Source organism: Sylvia atricapilla, chromosome 17, assembly GCF_009819655.1.
Source record: "Sylvia atricapilla isolate bSylAtr1 chromosome 17, bSylAtr1.pri, whole genome shotgun sequence".
NCBI classification, from domain to species: Eukaryota; Metazoa; Chordata; class Aves; order Passeriformes; family Sylviidae; genus Sylvia; species Sylvia atricapilla.
Window position 1 is genome coordinate 1,292,538 of NC_089156.1, and position 17,910 is coordinate 1,310,447.

General features: G+C 61.5%; 2 protein-coding genes across 2 annotated transcripts; both read left to right on the forward strand.

Annotated features, from left to right (window-relative positions):
- Window positions 1-2,625: 2,625 nt before the first annotated feature.
- OSM (oncostatin M) lies at window positions 2,626-3,521 on the forward strand. Its single transcript, XM_066331793.1, has 2 exons — window positions 2,626-2,963; window positions 3,078-3,521. Exons 1-2 carry the CDS (start codon window positions 2,787-2,789, stop codon window positions 3,519-3,521), a joined length of 621 nt encoding a protein of 206 aa, XP_066187890.1. The 5' UTR covers window positions 2,626-2,786.
- Window positions 3,522-8,794: 5,273 nt separating this feature from the next.
- Window positions 8,795-10,906, forward strand: LIF (LIF interleukin 6 family cytokine). Its single transcript, XM_066331074.1, is given in 4 exon segments — window positions 8,795-9,014; window positions 9,016-9,052; window positions 10,125-10,303; window positions 10,444-10,906. Coding segments are annotated over 4 exon segments (801 nt in total). The 5' UTR covers window positions 8,795-8,867; the 3' UTR covers window positions 10,882-10,906.
- Window positions 10,907-17,910: the final 7,004 nt, after the last annotated feature.

Genomic DNA, 17,910 nt, shown 5'->3' on the forward strand with positions numbered 1-17,910 from the left:
GAGGCATGAACTTGACCCCGGGCTTGGGGCTGCCCCTGTCACACTGACACTGTGTCCCCACATCTTCTTCCCTTGCTGGCAGCGTGGCATCCTGTGGCCCAGTGGGGTGCACGGGGTGGGGGCTGTGCCTCCTGGGGGGCTGCAGCCAGTGGGTGCCCCAGGGGTTGCCTGGTCCTCAGCCAGACCCAGCAGGAGCGTGGTGGGAACCTCTGCTCACATCCTGTCCCCACAATCCCTCCCCTGCTCTCCCACATTCCGAGCAGGACTGTGCCCTGGTGCTGGCACATTCAGTCTTGCCCACGTCAGCCCCACACACTTGCAGCCACCAGTTTCCTGCCAGCTCTCCGGGTGCTCTCTTTCCTGTCTCGGTCCCTTCTCCGAGTCATGGGACACCGGTGACGTGCTCCGGGGATGAAGAAATTGCCACTGGCCCATGCAATCACCAGCACTATTTTTGTCCCTGTTGGGTATTGCACAGCCCTGGCCACCCACTTGCCAATGGTGGGGTGGCCACCGCTGTGGTGTCCTACTGACCCAGCCCAGGGGGTGACGGTGCCATATGGAGGGGCCAGGGGAGAGCTGAGGGTGGGGGCCCTGATCACCCTCATGGCAGGGCATGGATGGATGGATGGATGGATGGATGGATGGATGGATGGATGGATGGATGATCATATGGATGGACAGGTTAATGCAGAGCTGAACAGGTGGAGGAGTTTTTGGACGGGTGCACTGATGATGGATGGACGAGTGGACAGGCAGGTGGATGGATGTACACACAGTGGATTGTCGGATGGATGGTGCACAGCCTGTCTAGGCAGCCTGAGGGCTGGACCAACTGCTGTGGAGTGAACAAGATCTTCTCCTGCTTGCTCCACCTCTCCAGGACTGCCCTGGGCACAGCCCTGCCCACCCCATGGAACCCACCCCATGGAACCCACCCCAGCCGGGGAGGCCCCGAGGAGGAGGAGGAGGAGGAAGAGGAGTCATCATCAGAGGCAGCTGGTGGAGGAAGCAGATTGTGCAGGTCGTGGCGCGGCCAGGGCAGAGAAATTTTGGGAAAACACTTGTAGAAGTGAGTCACCGCTGCATCCTTCCTCCTGGAAGGAGCTGTAATTTCTGGGTTGTCCCCCTGCGCCATCACCGAACTCTCCAAATGCGTAAATTTGGCGAGGGTCAAAATCAACGGGATTGCGACACACCTCACTGGAAACGCTGATCGAGGACATTCACCTCTCAGGAACGGGAAAACCCCGTGTCGGTGCCGGCGCCGCCTGCCAGGAAGGGGAGCCCAGAGGAACAAGGGGGATAAGAGGGACTGCCCTGGGTGCTGCTGGCAATGCCAAGGCCATGCCAAGCCTCGGGCAGCAGCGCTGAATTTGGCAATACCCGACGCCCTGCGTGTTCCCATGGGTGCTGCCAGGCAGAGAGGCTAAGCCTGGTGTCCCTCACTTGGTTCAGCACCCAAATTTGTCACCGAGGGCTGTGGGTGAGAATGAGCAGGCGGATAGAGCATCCCTCAGAGTATCAGGCAGCGCTGGGATGCCTGGCATTTCCCATGCTTCCACCTCCTTCCTTGCCAGGGTAGATTTTTGCCTTCCACAGCTGGATTTGGGATGCAAAACACCCCGTGGTGGCGCATGGGTGACATCCCTGTCTCCTCTGCCAGCCGCCACTGCCCTCTTTTGCATTAGGGTTTCGGGGCAGCCTGCGCCGGTTTCAGTTCAACCTGTTGGGTCCTGAGCGGCGACATCAGCGTGAATCAAAAAGTCTCTTTCCCGAGAAACCAGAACTCGGGGATCCTACCACGGGATGAGCTGCGGGACCGCAGCCTTCCAGTCTGGACCTACCCGGACTCCCTCGAGGAACTGACTCGAAGAAATCCTCATCACCCGCCCGGCCCTATTTCCTCTGCCACCGTTGCTGTCACCCTGCTCATTGGCCCCTGGGACATGCCTCTTCACTTCTCTCTGCCTTCCGTTGGGTCCTTCAGAGGTGGGGGGGTGGACCCAGTGCACTTTTTAAAGCCGAGCTTCCCCATCGCCGAGCAGTTAAGGAAGTGGTTTGCGCACCCGGCGGCCCCGGGCGGACACCCTGCCCCGGCCATGCGGTGTGACGGGCGGCCCTGGGGCGTGCTGGCAGGTACGTGTGTGCCGTGTCCCCGTGTCCCCTCGCGCTCGCCCCGGTGCCGCCGGGAGCCGCGGAGGGAGCGCGGCCGCGGGCCGCCCATGGCGGTGCCGGCGCAGATGACACCCAGGCTGTGCCACGGCAGTGTCGCCTCCCTCGGGAGCTGGCGGGGACGGGGACATTCCTCGCTGTGGCACATGGGGAGCACTGGGAGTGGGCAGCCTGGGGGAGAGGGGATGCTGGGAGGGGTAGGCAGGAGGGGACGGTTTGGGGACCAATGGCAGAAGGTCAGGAGTCAGCTGCCCTAAGGGGCAGAGGCTGTGTGTCAGCCCAGTGCCATATCCAAAGTCCTGTGGGTGACAGCGGGGCCGGGACAGTGACTGCCTGGAGGTGGATCCAGGAGTGTCCGTGCTGTCCCCTCCTTTGCGGTGGCCCGCGCTGGCAGGGGGAGCTGCTGGAGCAGCTGCTGTGGTCGGTGTGCGCATCCTGGCTGCTCACAGCACCTCCAGCACCCTCATCCTCCTCCCCGCCCGGTGCCCAGCAGGATTTTGGCGCAGGGGCTGGGTCATGCCTGGAGCGGGGACAGGGTCTGTGGTGCAGGCAGCGTTTCTGGCACGGGGGTGGTGACCCTGTGAGAGGGAGCTGTGTCCCTGCACCCAGCGATGCCCCAATGGCCCCTGACTCCCTCCTCTTCCTCCGCAGCTGTCGCCAAAGGGCTCCTCATCCTCTGCGCAGTGCCGGGCCAGGGGGGCAGGTCCCCGCTGGCCCCCACCGTGCCCCAGACCCAGGCGCTGGTGAGGCTCATGGCCGAGGACGCGCGGGAGCTCTTCACCTTCTACGTGAGTCCCCTTCCCCAGGACAAGGGCTCACGCCTGTCCCCTCCACGGGGCAGGTGGGGGGCGGCCTCCGCGCTGCTTTCACATCCCTGATCTTCCTCTGCAATCTCTGGGCAGGAGAAGGAGCAGCACCTGACCATCCACAACATCTGCCGCACCAATAATACCCCCGAGTGGCTGCGGAGGCCGGGGAAAAGGCCCTGGGGGCTGCGGAGGCTGCGGAGGCCGATGATCCACATGGACCAGGCGCTGCAGGACATCATCCGTCACCAGCGCGACCTCCACCACGCCGAAGCCGAAATCCTTCGCCGTTTGAACAGGACTCAGCTGAACGTGCGAGCGCTCCTCAACAACCTGGCGGGGCTCTTCTCGGCCCCCAGCCCCCGCCCCGGCCGCCGGCCCCTCCCCAGCCCCGCGGCATCCCTCAGCATCTTCCAACAAAAGCTGCAGGGATGCCGGATCCTCTGGAGCTACGCCCGCTTCATGGCCGAGCGCAGCGCGGAGCTGGGCGCCGGGAGCCGCCGGACGCGCCGGGGATCGCCCCGGGACTCGGGCCCTTAGGGCGACCCCGCCGGCCCCGGAGCTCCCGCCTGCATCTCCATCATCTCCACCCCATGTGACACAATGCCGGCCCCATTCCAGATGGACATGCAGCCGATGGCCAGGACGCACCTCTCACCTCACCGGGGCCAGGGCTCAGATGCACTGACAGCATCTCCCGCCGCTTTCGGCTCCTCGTGGGCACCCTGCTGTCCCCGTGCCACCCCTCGGCTGCAGGACAGCCCTGGTTGGCTCTCCCACATCCTGTCCCACTTCCCCGTGGATCCAGGTAGCCTCAGTGGAGCCGGGTGTCCCCCTGGTGCTGTTCCCTGTCCCCGAGCCCTGCCAGATTTTCCAGTGATTCGATGGGTCGGGTGACACAGCCTGACTAAGAGCTGCTCGCCCAGCACTCGCCACCGGGCCCAGGAGAGCGCTGCTGCCACCGGAGACTGTCACCGCTGTTGTCACTCCGTGCCTGCTCTGCGCCGGCTCTGCTCCCAGGGAGCAGCTGCGAGTGGAATCCCGTGTCCCTGCACAGTCCGTGTCCCTCTGTGCTTAGTGTCCCCAAGCTCAGGGTCCCTTTGCACATCCCTGTCCTCAGCCCTTTATGCTCTGTGTCCCCTGTGCTCGGTGTCCCTGTGCTCTCAGTGTCCCCAAGCTCAGTCCTGCACAATGGATGTTCCCACACTCCCAGCATCCCAGGCCAGGAGGGGACACGGAGAGGACAGGGGCCACCACAACCCTGACTGTGCCCAGCAGGGACTCGGCTCTGGCCGCTGCACTGTGACAGTAGGTGACAGCCCCCACTGCCTCCCCCCTAATTTATACATTAATATTTGTGTGTTTATTGTATTTATTGATTATTTGGGTTAATTTAACCCCTGCAGCTTGAGAAGTATTTAAGGACATTGGTAATATATAAATATCTATTTTTATTATATTTTTGGTACAGTGTAAACTATGAAGATCACAAGGATTTATTTATGTATATTGATATTTTTGGTACACATAGAAGGGCAGTGCCCCTGCCCATGTGGCACTTCTTTATTTTTGTACAATGGCAGAAGGAAATAAAGTGCTGACCTTGGCCAATGGGCCAGTGAGATGTTGTCTCTTTGTCCCTGTGTCTGTCCTGGTGGCTGTGGGCAGATATTCTGGTGGCCAGATTGAGCCTGATGTCACATGGGATGTGACATGGAGGGGGGCATCTGGGACAACATGGTGTGACACATGGCATGGCACATGCTGGGATGCAGCCCGTGGCATGGCACAGAGTGTGGCACAGGATGTGGCACACAACACAGTGCGACACAGGGCAAGTGACACGACAGGGCCTGGCACTGCCAGGAATGCGCCGTGCCATGGTGCGCCACAGGCCACACGACACCACGTGCCACATGTCACAGCTCTGCCTGGGCCGGTGCCACAGCCACGTCGAGCACAGGGCCCTGCAGCCTGGCCAGGGCCACCATGGGCCACCCACTGCCACCAGTCCCTCTGAGTCAAAAATCCTAAGACCCGGTCATGTGTCCCCACGGAGTCACTCGTTCCCCCCGGGTGCCGTGTGCGGTGCCGCCGCACTGCCCGGCTCTGCCGCCGGCACTGACTCAGTCCCAGGAGCACTGCCACCAGGACGGCCACCGCCTGGGGACACTTGTGCTGGGACAATGTCACCATGAAGCAGCCTGGGCCAGCTTGGCATGCTGTGGATGTCCGTGACAGTGACCGTGACTGTGTCACCACCGAGCTGCCCACCCAGCTCTGGAGAGGGCTTCAGAGGGCAGGGCACAGGTACGTGACCCCCAGGACTGTGGGAGGGCTGAGGACCCCAAACACGGTGTGACGCCAGCTGAGTGCCTCTCAAGGGGTGGTGGCTTCTCTGGTGTCCCCAAGGAGATACCCAAGGGGACCCCAGTGCCCACTTATGGGAAAAGCCTGTGGGTGACACCGGTGGGGTGGCACTGGTGGGGTGACACCGGTGGGGCGCAGGGATGGGATGAGGCAGCCGCAGCAAGGCCCCACCATGACTCAAAGGGGAATTCGGTGCTCTCCACTGTTTGTCTCCGGGTTTCCCCGGGACAGGAGCACCAGCCTCGCTCAGCCCCCGGGATGGCCCCCGGGCACGCCCATCCCACCCCAGCCCCAGCTCCATATCTGGGGGACACCTGGAGCTTTTGGTGACCCTGGAATCTGCATGTCCCCTCTGCACGGGGACACCGCGGGATGGGGTCCTGGAGGGGAGCCAGAGGGGGTAAGGATGGGGCGTGGGAGGACAGTTGTGGGGGGGTGGGGGGGCAGCAATGGGGGGATCTGGGGCAGTTCTGAGAGGGGCTGGGACAGAGGGGACAATGATGGGATGGGGAAGGGCAGGAGGGGACAGTTGCTGGCTGGGAGAGGAGAGCTCTGGGATGGGGAAGGGGCAGGGGGACACTCCGGAGCAGGGACGGGGATGGGTCAGTTCGGAGTTGGGACAGGGCGGCGGGGGCAATTACGGGATGGGGAGAGGCCAGTTCTGGGCTGGGGCAGCAGGGGGCAGCACGGGGACAGGGATGGGGACCGGGATGGGACAGGGATGAGCGGGCACGGAACAGGCATGAGGAGGGGACAGCGTGGGGACAGGGAAGAGGGAACAGCAGGGGACAGGGATGCGGCAGAGACGCATCATGAGGACAGGGAAGGGGACAGGGACAGGGACGGGGACAGGGACGGGGTGCGGTGTCTGCGATGGAGCTGGGGACAGTTACGGGAGCTGAGCTGAGGGATACACAGAGGGGACCGCTTCGAGGGGCACAGAGCAGCAGCATGGCAGCGGTGGCCTTGGAACACCCTGGGCAGGTCGGCGGTGGGGATGGAGGGGACAGTGGGGACAGTGGGGACAGTGGGGACAGCTGGCACAACCTGCCCCAGCTCCTCCTGGGGACCCCAGACCCCAAAGGACCGTCAGTCTCTTGTGACAGGGAGGGCTGGCTTCTCCCGTCCCCGCTTCCTGCTCCTTCCTTGGGACACGCCGGGACCCCCGCCCCTGTCCCCGTCTCCTCACGCTCCTGCACCCCCCTTCCTGCTGCCCGTCTCCACGGGGCATCGGCACAGGATCCGTGCGGGGATATTCCTGCTACCAAAGGGATTGGGAAAGGGAATATTCCCGGGCATCACCTCCCGTCCTGGTACCTCCCACCCTGGTATCTCCCATTCTGCCATCTCCCTATCCAGCCTGTATGGACCAGGAATTCGGGTTTTCCCACCGGAGCATCCCCCCCCTTGCTGAGGTCCAGCGTCTCCCGGAGGCTCTGTCTTTTTTTCCCTAGAGAAAACCCACCCTTTAATTCTAACGCTTTTGCCAGAAGGGCTGAGCTGGTGGGGACACCGATGGGGACACCCGTGACAGCTTGATGATCCCACCATGAGCAGGGGTCCCACACCCCTCAGGGGACGCCAGCTCAGCTCCAGCCTGAACTCAGTCGCTCCTGAGAAATCCAGGAAAAGGCCAAATCCATGCCAACCCCGCCACACAACCCCCCCAGGACGGTCCCTATGCTAATAATTAAGTGCTATAAATTCCTCAGCTAGTTAAGTGCGTCAGGCCATCAGAAGTCCATCAATATGTGATGTGCTGCTCCCCATATCCCAAAAAGATTTGGGATGAGGCTGCAGGGCAGGAGATGGAGCTCATGGCCCCCGCCCTCCACAGTCCCCAGCTCATCGCTGATGTCCCACTTAGACTAGACTGGGTTAAACAGGGCTGGGGCACCAATGCCACCGGCAAACCAGGCTGGTCCTTGCGTGGGGAAACTGAGGCACACAGCAGCTATGGCCCAACTCCGCCAGCACAGGGGGAGTCTTCGTGTCCCCCCTCTCCGTGTCCCACTCGCCAAGGGAGGACACCCGGGGTCGTGGTGGCTCTTGCGTCATCGTTCCCGGACTGCCACCGCTGGTTCACCTGCCGGGGCACAAACTTGCTAAACCTGATTAAAGTTTCAGTTCGGCCCCGGTGAGAAAAAAAATACAGAGGAGGACAAAAAAAGAAAAAAAAAATCCATTAAACCTGCTTTTCACCCAAACCGGGTAGCGAACAGTCCCGCAGTTCTGATCCCGTAGGATCCCCACTAGAGCCAGGGCCCTCTTGTCTGCTCCAGCACCCTCTGCCCGCTCCGGGCAGGGGACAGCCCCGCCGAGGGAAGGGTTAACCCGGGGGGGCCGGTCCGGCCTCTCCCCCGGGTGGGTTTGTCCTTTTTCTTGCAGAAAACCCACCCTTTAGTGATAATACTTTTGCCCGAAGGGATGCGCCTGCGGCGGGCTGGGGGACACCGCTGCCACCGCGGCCACCCCACAGTGACCGAGGAGTCCGGTATCCCGCCACCACTTCCTTGTGCTTTCCATCCCTCCAAAACTCTCAAGAAACCCCAAACTTGATTTTTTTACTTCCTCCGTTTTATTGCCTGCTGTGGCAATAAAAGCCCCGGCCCGGGGAGGGGACCCGGGGATGAAAGTCCTTCCTGCTCTTGACTCAGCACCGCGCGTTCGCCACCGCGCCTCGACACCCCCGAACCCCACGCGCGGCCGCGCATCTCCCTTGGGGGGCTTCAATTCATCGTGCCCAGCCCACCCACTTCTCCAAGCCCGCACGTGGAACAAAAGACGACACTATCCTGAGTGACATCAACTTTTATCCAGAAATTCACTTCTAAGAACCATTGACCATCTGATCCCGACTTCCTTATTTCCAGGCTCGAGATTCAATAGAAGTAACTAACGATAGCGGGTGATTCTCTCCCACCCCCTCTCCTCCCTCTCCTTACAACATAGGCTGCCGGACCTGTATATAAACCCCGAGAAGTCCCCCCGTATGAACATGAATTTCTGAAAACTTCCTCTGCCAACACCAATCCCTATTAAGTGGCTCCCGGGACGCGGCTCACAATGAAGTTCGTGCCGGCAGGTAAAAAAAAACCCCAAAAACCAACAAATCGACTTTGGAGATACTATTTCCCCTTCTCCCCCTCCCCTTTTTTTCCTCCCCCTCCCCTCCTTTTGCCGGTGATGCTCGGGTGCAGGCGGGTCCTGGTTGGATGCCGCCGCTGGAGCCGGAGCGAGGGCTCCCGCCGCGCTGCGTCCCCCCCGGGATGAGCATCTCTGGGAATTGGCAGCGGGAGCGGAGCGCGGCGCTGGCGCGATGCAGCCAACATCTGGACACTTATATAACTGGAAATGCTTCCAAGGGAAAAAAAAAAAAAAAAAAACCTCAAGGAGGGGGGGATTTTTTTTTTTCTTTTTTGTACTTTTAAATACTTTTCCTCCCCCCCTCCTGCTTTTCCTCCTTCTGGGTCTCCCGATGCCGCGAGCCGCAGCCGTGTCGGGAGCGCTGCAAGGATGGAGAAGCTGCCAAGTGCAGGAGGGGGGTCGGAGGGAGCAGCCCCCACCCCAGAAGGCGTTCTGGGGGGTCCCACGGGCCAGCACCTACCTGGGACCCCCCACCCACGCAGCCCGTGGCACACGTGGGGGCCGAGCCTCTCGCTGCCCAGCTGCGAGATGGGGGGACACAGCGAGAGGGGCTGGTGAGGGGTCAGGGAATCTGCATCCCGTGGGAACAGCCGGGGCCCCGGGGGCGAGGGGAGGCAGGGTCCCCCCGGCCCGTGCGGGAGGGGAGCGGCGGGTCAGGGATCGGAAACACGCCCGGGTAAGTCCTGTCCCACCTGGGCGAGGTGAATAAATCGAGGCTTGGATTACCCGGCACGTCCGAGGCGCTGACAAGTGCGGGTGATTTCGGCGCTCGTCACGGCCCGGGGACTTCGCCTGGCAGCAGCCGGCGGTGGGGAACGGGACCCCCACCCTGACGGGGCCCTGCTGGTGGCATCCAGGTCACCCAGCAACGGTGACACCGGGGCCACCCTCCCCGAGGATGCCAGCGCAGTGGCGGGCTCCAGAGGCGGTTTGGCCTCCCCGAGCAGGGATGGATCCCGGTTTGGGGGAGTCCCAGCGGACCGGGAGCTGCAGCGCCCCTCTCTCAGGAGGGGATGCCGGGGCGACCCAGCTGCCGGAGGCTCAAGGGTCCCCTTGTTCCGCGTCCAGGGATTTCCTGGCTGGAGCCTCTGGCAGCTGCATCGTCTCTCTCCAGGGTTCCTCGGCGCTGCGCCCGCTTGTCAGACGGGGAAACTGAGGCAGGCGGTGGGGCCGGGGGCGGGAAGGAGAAGGGGAGGGCACGCCGAGAGCAGGTTTCCTTGCGGGAGCCCCGCTGAGTCAGCCGGGCCGGGGTGGGGCTTGCTCCCGAAGAGCCCGGACTAGACCAGGACAAGAGAGAAAAAAGGGTCTCGCACGTTGTGATTAAACCCGACAGGTCGCCACCGGGCCGGTTGCAAAATGTGGGAATGCTGCGGGGGCCCCCGCCAGGAAGGGAGGCGGGGGAGCGCCTGCCGGAGGGCAGGTGAGGGAGCGGCGGCACGGCAGAGTGGGGGCTCTGGGGGCTCCAGCTGAGCCGGACACACACCCAAGCGGGGTGAGTCCCCGCTCCAGCTGGACTCCCTCCCTTCGGGTGCCTGGAACTGGGGTCATCCTCGGTGGATGCTCTGCATCGGCCACCACCGCCTCGTCCCGGTCCCCACCGTGACCCCGGCCTCTCTCCCCACACAGGCGTCGTGCCCTTTGTGGCCCTGCTCCTGCTGCAGCGACGGCCGGTGGCCGGTCGGGCGCTGCTGGTGACCGGCTCCGGCTGCCCCGGCCACGGCTTGTGCCGCTCCAACGTGCTGGAGCAGACCCGCAGGCAGGTGGCCGTGCTCAACGCCACCGCCCAGGAACTCTTCAGCCTCTACGTAAGTGGTGCTTGGGGACGGCCAGGGGTCCCGGGGGAGTGTGAGCCACGGGTGCATGAATCGGGAGGGCTGGGGACACCGCGGGGACGGCGGCAGGGGGGACACAGGGGATGTGGGGTGACGCTCGCCTCTCCTCCCAGCTGAAGTGCCAGGGAGAACCGTTCAGCAGCGAGAGTGACAAGCTCTGCAACCCTGCTGGCATCTTCTTCCCCGCTTTCCGCGTCAACCGGACGAGCGAGAGGAAGGAGGTGATGGTGGCCATGTACAAGCTCTTCGCCTTCCTCAACACCTCACTGGGGAACATCACACGCGACCAGGAGGAGCTCAACCCCATGGCCAAAGAGCTCCTCGAGCGGCTACACAACACTACCAAGACCACCCGAGGCCTCATCTCCAACCTCACCTGCCTCCTCTGCAAGAACTACAACATCTTCCAGGTGGACGTCAGGTATGGGGACAGCTCCAAGGGCAAGAGCGCCTTCAAGAAGAAGCAGCAGGGTTGCCAGGTGCTCAGGAAGTACGTGCAGGTCATCGGCCAGGCGGCACGTGTCCTCCTACCTCATCTCAGCCCCTCATGAGTGTCCGCCCCAGCTACTCTGCCTCTGTGCTGCTGGCCGGCCCACGCCGCTGCCTCCTGAATTTCCGCCTTCCTATTTATTACCCGGACCCTGTGCTGGCCCCAACTGCCCTCCAGTGATTTATTGCCCCTTGAGGGGCTGAATGTCGCAGACTGGACTGTCGTGGGCAGAGCAGAGCCAGCATCCAGCAGGACGAGGCGGCGCATCCCTGAGGAGATGCTGGAGCATGGGGCTGGTCCCGGGATGTGCCTCTGCCACCCCAGTGCTCCCACGGGGTAAGAGGAGCTGTGGGGGCTGGCGGCAGGGCCGGACTCTGTCCCTCCCAGACAGGGTCATCACGGAGAGCAACTGGACAGATGCCCCTGAGCACCATCCTAAAGTTGTCACTTCCGTGGAAAAAGGACTGTGAGGAAGGACATTGGGATGCAGTGGCTGGCAGGGATGTGGGGACATGGGGACACGCTCCCCCTGCACATTTCAAGGCTGGGCTCGCCTGCAAGGAGCCAAACTGAGGGTACTGGTGGCTGGGGCTGGGTCCCACTGTCTGGGACAAGGCCACCTGTGTGGGACAGTCACCCCACCGTGGAGCATCATTCCCCCCGCAGGCACGGTGGGGCACGGAATGTCTTCTTCTTTGGGAAAGTGCTTTTCCCATTGGAAAAGCTCTGAATGTACTAACGGCCAAGAGCTGGGCTTTTCACAGCTGAACACAGCCCTGGCATGGGGGCAAGGGACAAGGGGACATGGGACACAGGGTCATGAAGACATATGAATGTGGGACATGGGAACACAGGGATGGGCCCCAGGCCGGTGGCAGGTGGCGCTGGCTCGCTCCTGGCACCAGAGCAGCATGTGAGACTTATTTATTGCCTCTGTGGAAAGCCCAGAGTTCATTGAGAGCTGACTTTTAATAATTTTATTGGTAATAATAATTAATAATTATTAATAAGATTTGTGTAATATATTAAAAAAGTTTTATTTAAATATTTATTTTTTTTATACTACTTGGGCTACTTTTTTAAAATAAACCAATAGAAACAGACTGTATTTGGTTGCTCGTCATTGGTCCCTTTTGTGCTTACCCTCAGTCACCTCTGCTCCCCCAAAGAACCTTCAGGGCTGCCCCAAAACCACTCAAGGCATCGCTGTGGATCACAGTCCCCTGTCACCTTGCTCCTTCCTCCCTTCCCACTTGCTATGTGACGGCTGATTGCAAATGTATTTTTCCGATAATTTTTGACATTTTTTCCAGAGGGGAATGTTTAAATTGACACTCACCAGGTGCCCAAAAGTGCTGGGATGATGTGGGCCCCACCGTGGTGCAGGGACCATCGTGGTGCAGGGATTGTCCTGGCATGGGGAGCATCGTGGTAAGGGGACCATCCCAGGGCGTGGAGCACTCTGGTGTGGGGAGCCTCACTCTGGCAACCCTGGAAGTTCCTGGGGAAACTGGGAAAGGCTGGGAAGAGACTGAGGGAGCTGAGTGAGCATGTGCGAGGTGGAGGGGACACAGCAGATAAAATCACAGCCGCTTCCCAGGCTGTGCTGGGAGAGGCTCAGCAGAGCTCTGCCGGGGCCAAGACCACCTAAGGCTGCAGCAGTGCCCCGGTCCTCAGCAAGCGCCTCGCATGGGGCTGTATCGGTTAACAAGAGGCTGATTATACAGGAGACGTTGGAGCAGGATGATGAAATTTTCCTCCTCCTCCGGAGCCCTTGGGCCACTGGCCAAACCTCCCAGGCATGAGACAGCAAGCGGATGAGCTAAGATCCTGTGTGATCATCTCTCGTGTCTCAGAGGAGCCCCAACCTAAAGATCATCACAGAAGTTGCCCCCTAAGCCCCCTTCCTCTACCCCGCAGGGTTGTGCTGCCCAGTTGTGTCCCCCAGCTCCTATGGGAGGTTTCATGGCATGGGTTTGAACCCAGACTGGCACTGCCTTGTGCCAGTGGCAGCCTCGTGCTGCATCAGTGGTGACAGCAGGGCCAGCAGTGCCCATTTCCAGCCTGGCCCTGCTGCCCCTTCATGGAAGGAGCAAATGCCAGGCTCCTGCAGAACCACAGCTGAGGCACCCAGGGATGTCCCTGGATGCCATGGTGTGTCCCCACACATCATATAGCTTTTTTCCATCATCCAGCCTGCCAGCAGGGAAGGGACCCAAGGGTGTCCCCTGTGTCCCTGCCCTGGAGGATGCCCATTTTGGGGTTGCAGTCCATTTGTGGGGCCCATTTCCTGCCTGCATTGTGGGAGACAATGCACTCAAAGCAATTGAGTGCATTGTATCTCAAAAACAACTCCCCCAAAAACACAGGCATGGTGCAGGGCATCATCACCTTAGGATGGGCATTATGACCCAGGGCCAGGTCCTGCAGCACTTGGCACCATGGCACCCTGATGGCTGCCAAGCTCACCCTGACCCTGCAGCCGGGGACACAAAAGTGTCCCCTTGGCTATTATTACCACGGCATTATATGGCCAACATTTCATATGCTGGGAAGTCCAGGGCTGGACATCTAAACTCAGCCCTTCCTTGTGTCAACACCCACAGTTCATCCCCGCCGAGGATGTGGCAGGTGCCATGGGGTGCCACCAACCCGCCCCGGGCAGCTGGAGGGCTGTCAGGGCCCGGGGGCAGGGTCGGGCTCGGCGGGGCCGGGAGCTGGGCTGGGGACCATGTCCTGCGCGGGAGCGAGGAGCTGTGCACATCTGGATTTCTCACGCTTGCGTTCAACATCCCTCCTCAACCAGATGGCAAAAATAAATAAATAGAATAAATCACAGCCTCCTGACATAAATCGGGAACTCACGCCCCGGCTCTGCGTTTCATGAGTCTCCCTGGAAGACAGTCAAACACAGGCGAGGACAATGGGTTCACTTCTCCCCTGTGTCGGGTCATTCCCAGTTAAGGCTCATTAGCAGCAGGCGGGGGATTAACTCTTCCTTGCCTGGAAAAGCGTGGACAAGCCCCTAAAATTCCCCAAATCCCTTCCTCTACCCTCCCCTGAGGTTTTGGAGTGGAGGCCGGCGGCGGCCCCCGGCTCGTGCCATCGCCCCGGCGAGGCAGGACGCGCTGCTCTGCTCATCCCAGACTCGGGAGAGATGGAAAGGGCTTTCAATTACCTCAGCCAGCGGCTGATCCCACCCAGCCGGCGCCCCGGGGAAGCGGGCCAGCCCCGGGAGCCGCACCGGGAGCACCGCAAAGGAACCGGTGCTGCGGCTTCCCCAGCGGCACCGGCAGGACCCTGTCAGTGACTGCCCTCCGGCCCCAGGACCAGGGGAACTATGCCGGCTGGGACGGGAGCCAGGAGAAGCTCCGGGGAGCCATCCGTTGCGATGGGAGTGATGCCCGCGCCCCGATAACGGAGCGGCCTGACCATGGGCCCCGAGCGGCGGGTCAGCGGTGCCTTCGGGGAGCGGGATACGTGAGGAGCTGCTCCTGCCCGCGGTGAAGTCAGTGCCGCTGCCTGGGTGTGACTGACTGACCTCAGCCCTTGGCCCCGCGGCGCGGATCATGTGCTGCCTGACGCCGCGCGAACCCGGCCGGACGGGCCCTGCGCCGCCCCGGGGCCACCGACCAGACGGGACTTGCCGTCCGCAGGGGCAGGTGCGGGGCTGGGGCACCGCCGGCTGCGCGTCCCCTCCGCGGGGTGACCCGCGCCGCATCCCCGGCACTGAGCCGGCGGGACCATTCCTAGCGGGGCCGAGTCACCGGCAGAGCCGGGAGTGGCGGTGGGGTCGTTCCCTGAGAGATCCCAGGAGGAGCATCCTTCCTTCCTTCCCCGGGGTGTACCCAGGCTGGGGTCGGACCCACTGGTGCCCACGGCAGAGCGCCTTCCCCATCCAGGGTCCCCCCAAGGCTGGGCACTGGCCAGACGCGTTTGGCTGGTGACGATCTCCCCAGCAGGTCCCCAGGCCGGGTCCCTGAGGACGGGAACATCGCATCCCCAGGGCCGGCTGGAGGCTCCATCCCGGGCTGGCCGCCGGCCCGAGCACGGAAAGCAGAGCCGAGCCCATCTGAAACGCATTCGGGCACTGTTGCTGCAATAGCAGATGCTCCTGCGGGTCGCCGGCCACATCACAGCCCGGCGGAGCGGGAACCGCACGTTCACATGGGAAGAAACAGCGCTTGTCCCAAACGGCTCAAACCCCTAATTGGGGATCAACCGTGACAAATAAACAAGACAATGGGCTGGAGGCGGGACGAACGCAACCTCTGCCGCAGGAGCCGGCTCCGAGAGCCGCCCCCGTGCCCAGCGGGGGACCTGGCACAGGCCTGCAAGAGCCAGGGGGAGGGCAGGGGCCAGGATCCGGACCCCCCGGCAGAGCCACTCTCTGTGTGACACGGCTGGAGCACGGGGCTGGCTCGGCAGCAGGATGACACATCCCCAGTGGTCCCCCGAGACCCCTGTCGGCAGCTTTGCTCAGCAAGTGCTGAGTCTCATAGTGAGTGAGCTTTGGAGCGGGGTCAACTCCAGTCCTGTGGAGCTGCTGGAGAGGCCTCTCCTTGGTGCACCCCAACTTGGGGCTGGCCGGGGAACCCCCGCACGGGGCTTAGGGACCCTTCTCCCTCGAGGAGGGGATGCTTTGGGCTGCCTTGGAGCGACGGGCGGGGCCAGCCCCGAGGATCTGATAGCGGGGTTATCTCGACACAGCTAACGCCCTCCAACAGAGACCAGGACACTTCCGCAGCCCCGGCTGCCCTTGGCACTGATGGAGGAACCTCGATAAATGCTCAGTGACCAGATCCTCAGCATGCAGAGCACCCATCAGTGTCCAAAAGAGAGTGAACATCCCGGCTCTTCTACCCCTGCTCAGGTCTCACGGGACGTGGAATCTGCCTTGGAGACTGAGCCCAAAGCCCAAAGTTCAGCAGGACCTGTGAGGCTGTTTGAGACACATCTGCTTAACAAAGCGTTTCAGATGGCCTGAACCTACATAATTCGTGGCACTGAGGGGAAAATCGGGGTTCAAGGGAAAGATCTCACCCAAGGAAAGGGAGAGAGCACTTTGGGATGGGGTAGAGGGCTGGCAAGGAGGAAGAGATGTGAAGAAAAGTGTTTGGAAGCAAATCCTAAGCAGGCTTCCAGAAGAGAAGGCAACACTGGGAGAGACCTGCCAGGAAGGACCAGCCCTGGGACTAAGCAGGAGCTGTGGCAGGTCCCCAGGGTCCCTGGAGCCAGGGCTGCAGAGAGTGCACATGCCACTGTGCTCCTCCTGCTGCTCTAGTTGGTGGCCTCTGGCCCTGTGGAGCACAGGGGGTTGTGCCACTTTTGGCTGCACACCAGTGCAGCTCTGGGGGAAGAGGAGCTCCTGCTGTCCTTTTCCCACTAAGGGTAATTCAGAGAGTCAGCAAAAAGGAGTGGAGATGCCTGGAGAAAAAGAGAAAAGGAAAGCAGAGGTTACTGTCGCTATTACAGGGAATGGACAACAGCCCTGAGTGAGACTGATGGGTCTGTCCCTGCTCTTTGCTGTCCCCACACCCTAGGGAACAGCAGCACTTCCAGCCCAGGGGCACCACAGGGGAAGAGAGGGACACTTCCAGTTAGAACTAGGGATGTCCCACCCTTTATTTCCATGCTAAGGGCTTTACCCAACACCAGCAGGACCCCTTTGCTGAGGACCCCCAGCCCATGCCCGCAGCAAGGCAGGGACTGAGCCTCGATGGGCACCTTGAGTGTCCCACCAAACTTGGCTGCATGTCCCCCACCTGGCTGGGCTCACCACCAGGATGCCAAGCTTCCCCCTTGGCTTTCACTGCATCTGTGACAGGTTTTAGGGCCAGAACAATTGACAAGTTAATTTATTACAGCAGAATGAAGTGCTACCCGGCCTGGGTCACGCTCCCCTCTAGTTTCCTAAGAAGACAAGGTGTGCGTGCAATCCTGCCGGGCGAGCGTGTGCGCACCTGTGGCTGCCAACCAAATTTGACTAAGGGCCCGAGGCTCCAGAGATAGGAAGTTCCTACACGTCTTGTGAAGACAGGAGCAAGAGAGGAGCAAGCTCCAAACGAGGCCCCGCGGCAGCAGCATGAACCCAGCCCTTAAAAGCCACCAGAGATTCTCCTCCCCTGCAGCCGGGCACTGAGGTACAAACCTGCTCCTAGAAAGATTTCTCCTTGCTTTTTTCCCAGCCTGGCATTTCCCTCATGGGCTTTGCTCTTTGGGCAGGAAGGACAGTAATGGGTGGGCGAAGTCTGTCTCTTCCTGGCAGCCCTGGTGAGATGCCTGCCAGGTGCTGGGATGGGGTTTTCCATGAGGAAGCTGTGGTCACCTCACCTTGGTGTTGCCAAATTGTGCTGGTAAACACTCCACCTTGGTGCTGCTGTGTATCAGCCTGCTGTGGGCCAGCACTGGCTCTCTGAGGTGTTCATCACCCTGGGCTCACAGGCCACCCTTTAGTCCTATCACCCCAGCACCATTGGTCACCATTATCCTGTCACCACTGGCCCCCATCACCCTGACAACCTGGTCCAAATCATCCCAGCAACCTCCAGGGTCAGTCCCCATCACCCCAGTACCACAGGTCCCCATCACCTCAGTACCATGGGCCCTCATCACCCCAGCACCACCAGTCTCCGGGGCACCAGGAGCTGCAGCCCCTCAGGATTTACCAATCCCTAGTGACAGACTGGAATGCTCTCTCCTTTCCTAACCCTGCTGTAATCAATATTAAAGCTTCCTTTGCCCCCTCCAGCACGCCTGGGCAGAATGACCCAGCCCGGCTCCCAGTGCCGGCGGGGAGAGCTCCACAGCCCCGACCCCGGGCGCATCCACATCCTCGCATGCTCGCCTCGCAGCCAAGCCCGGGAGGAAACAAGCCCCAGCTGTGCCTCTTCACAGCTACTGTGACCGGGCTCTTCCCCCAGAAGGTCTCGGCCGAGCAGCGGGAGGGACCTGCCCCACGGTGCCGGAGCCGGGGCAGAACAAGCTGCACTTCATGGAATGGAGGTGCAGGGTGCAGTCTCCGCGCGGCAGCCTCGTCCTGCCGCACCACGACCTGCGAAAAGCCGGGATAAGACAGGTCCTACCCCGC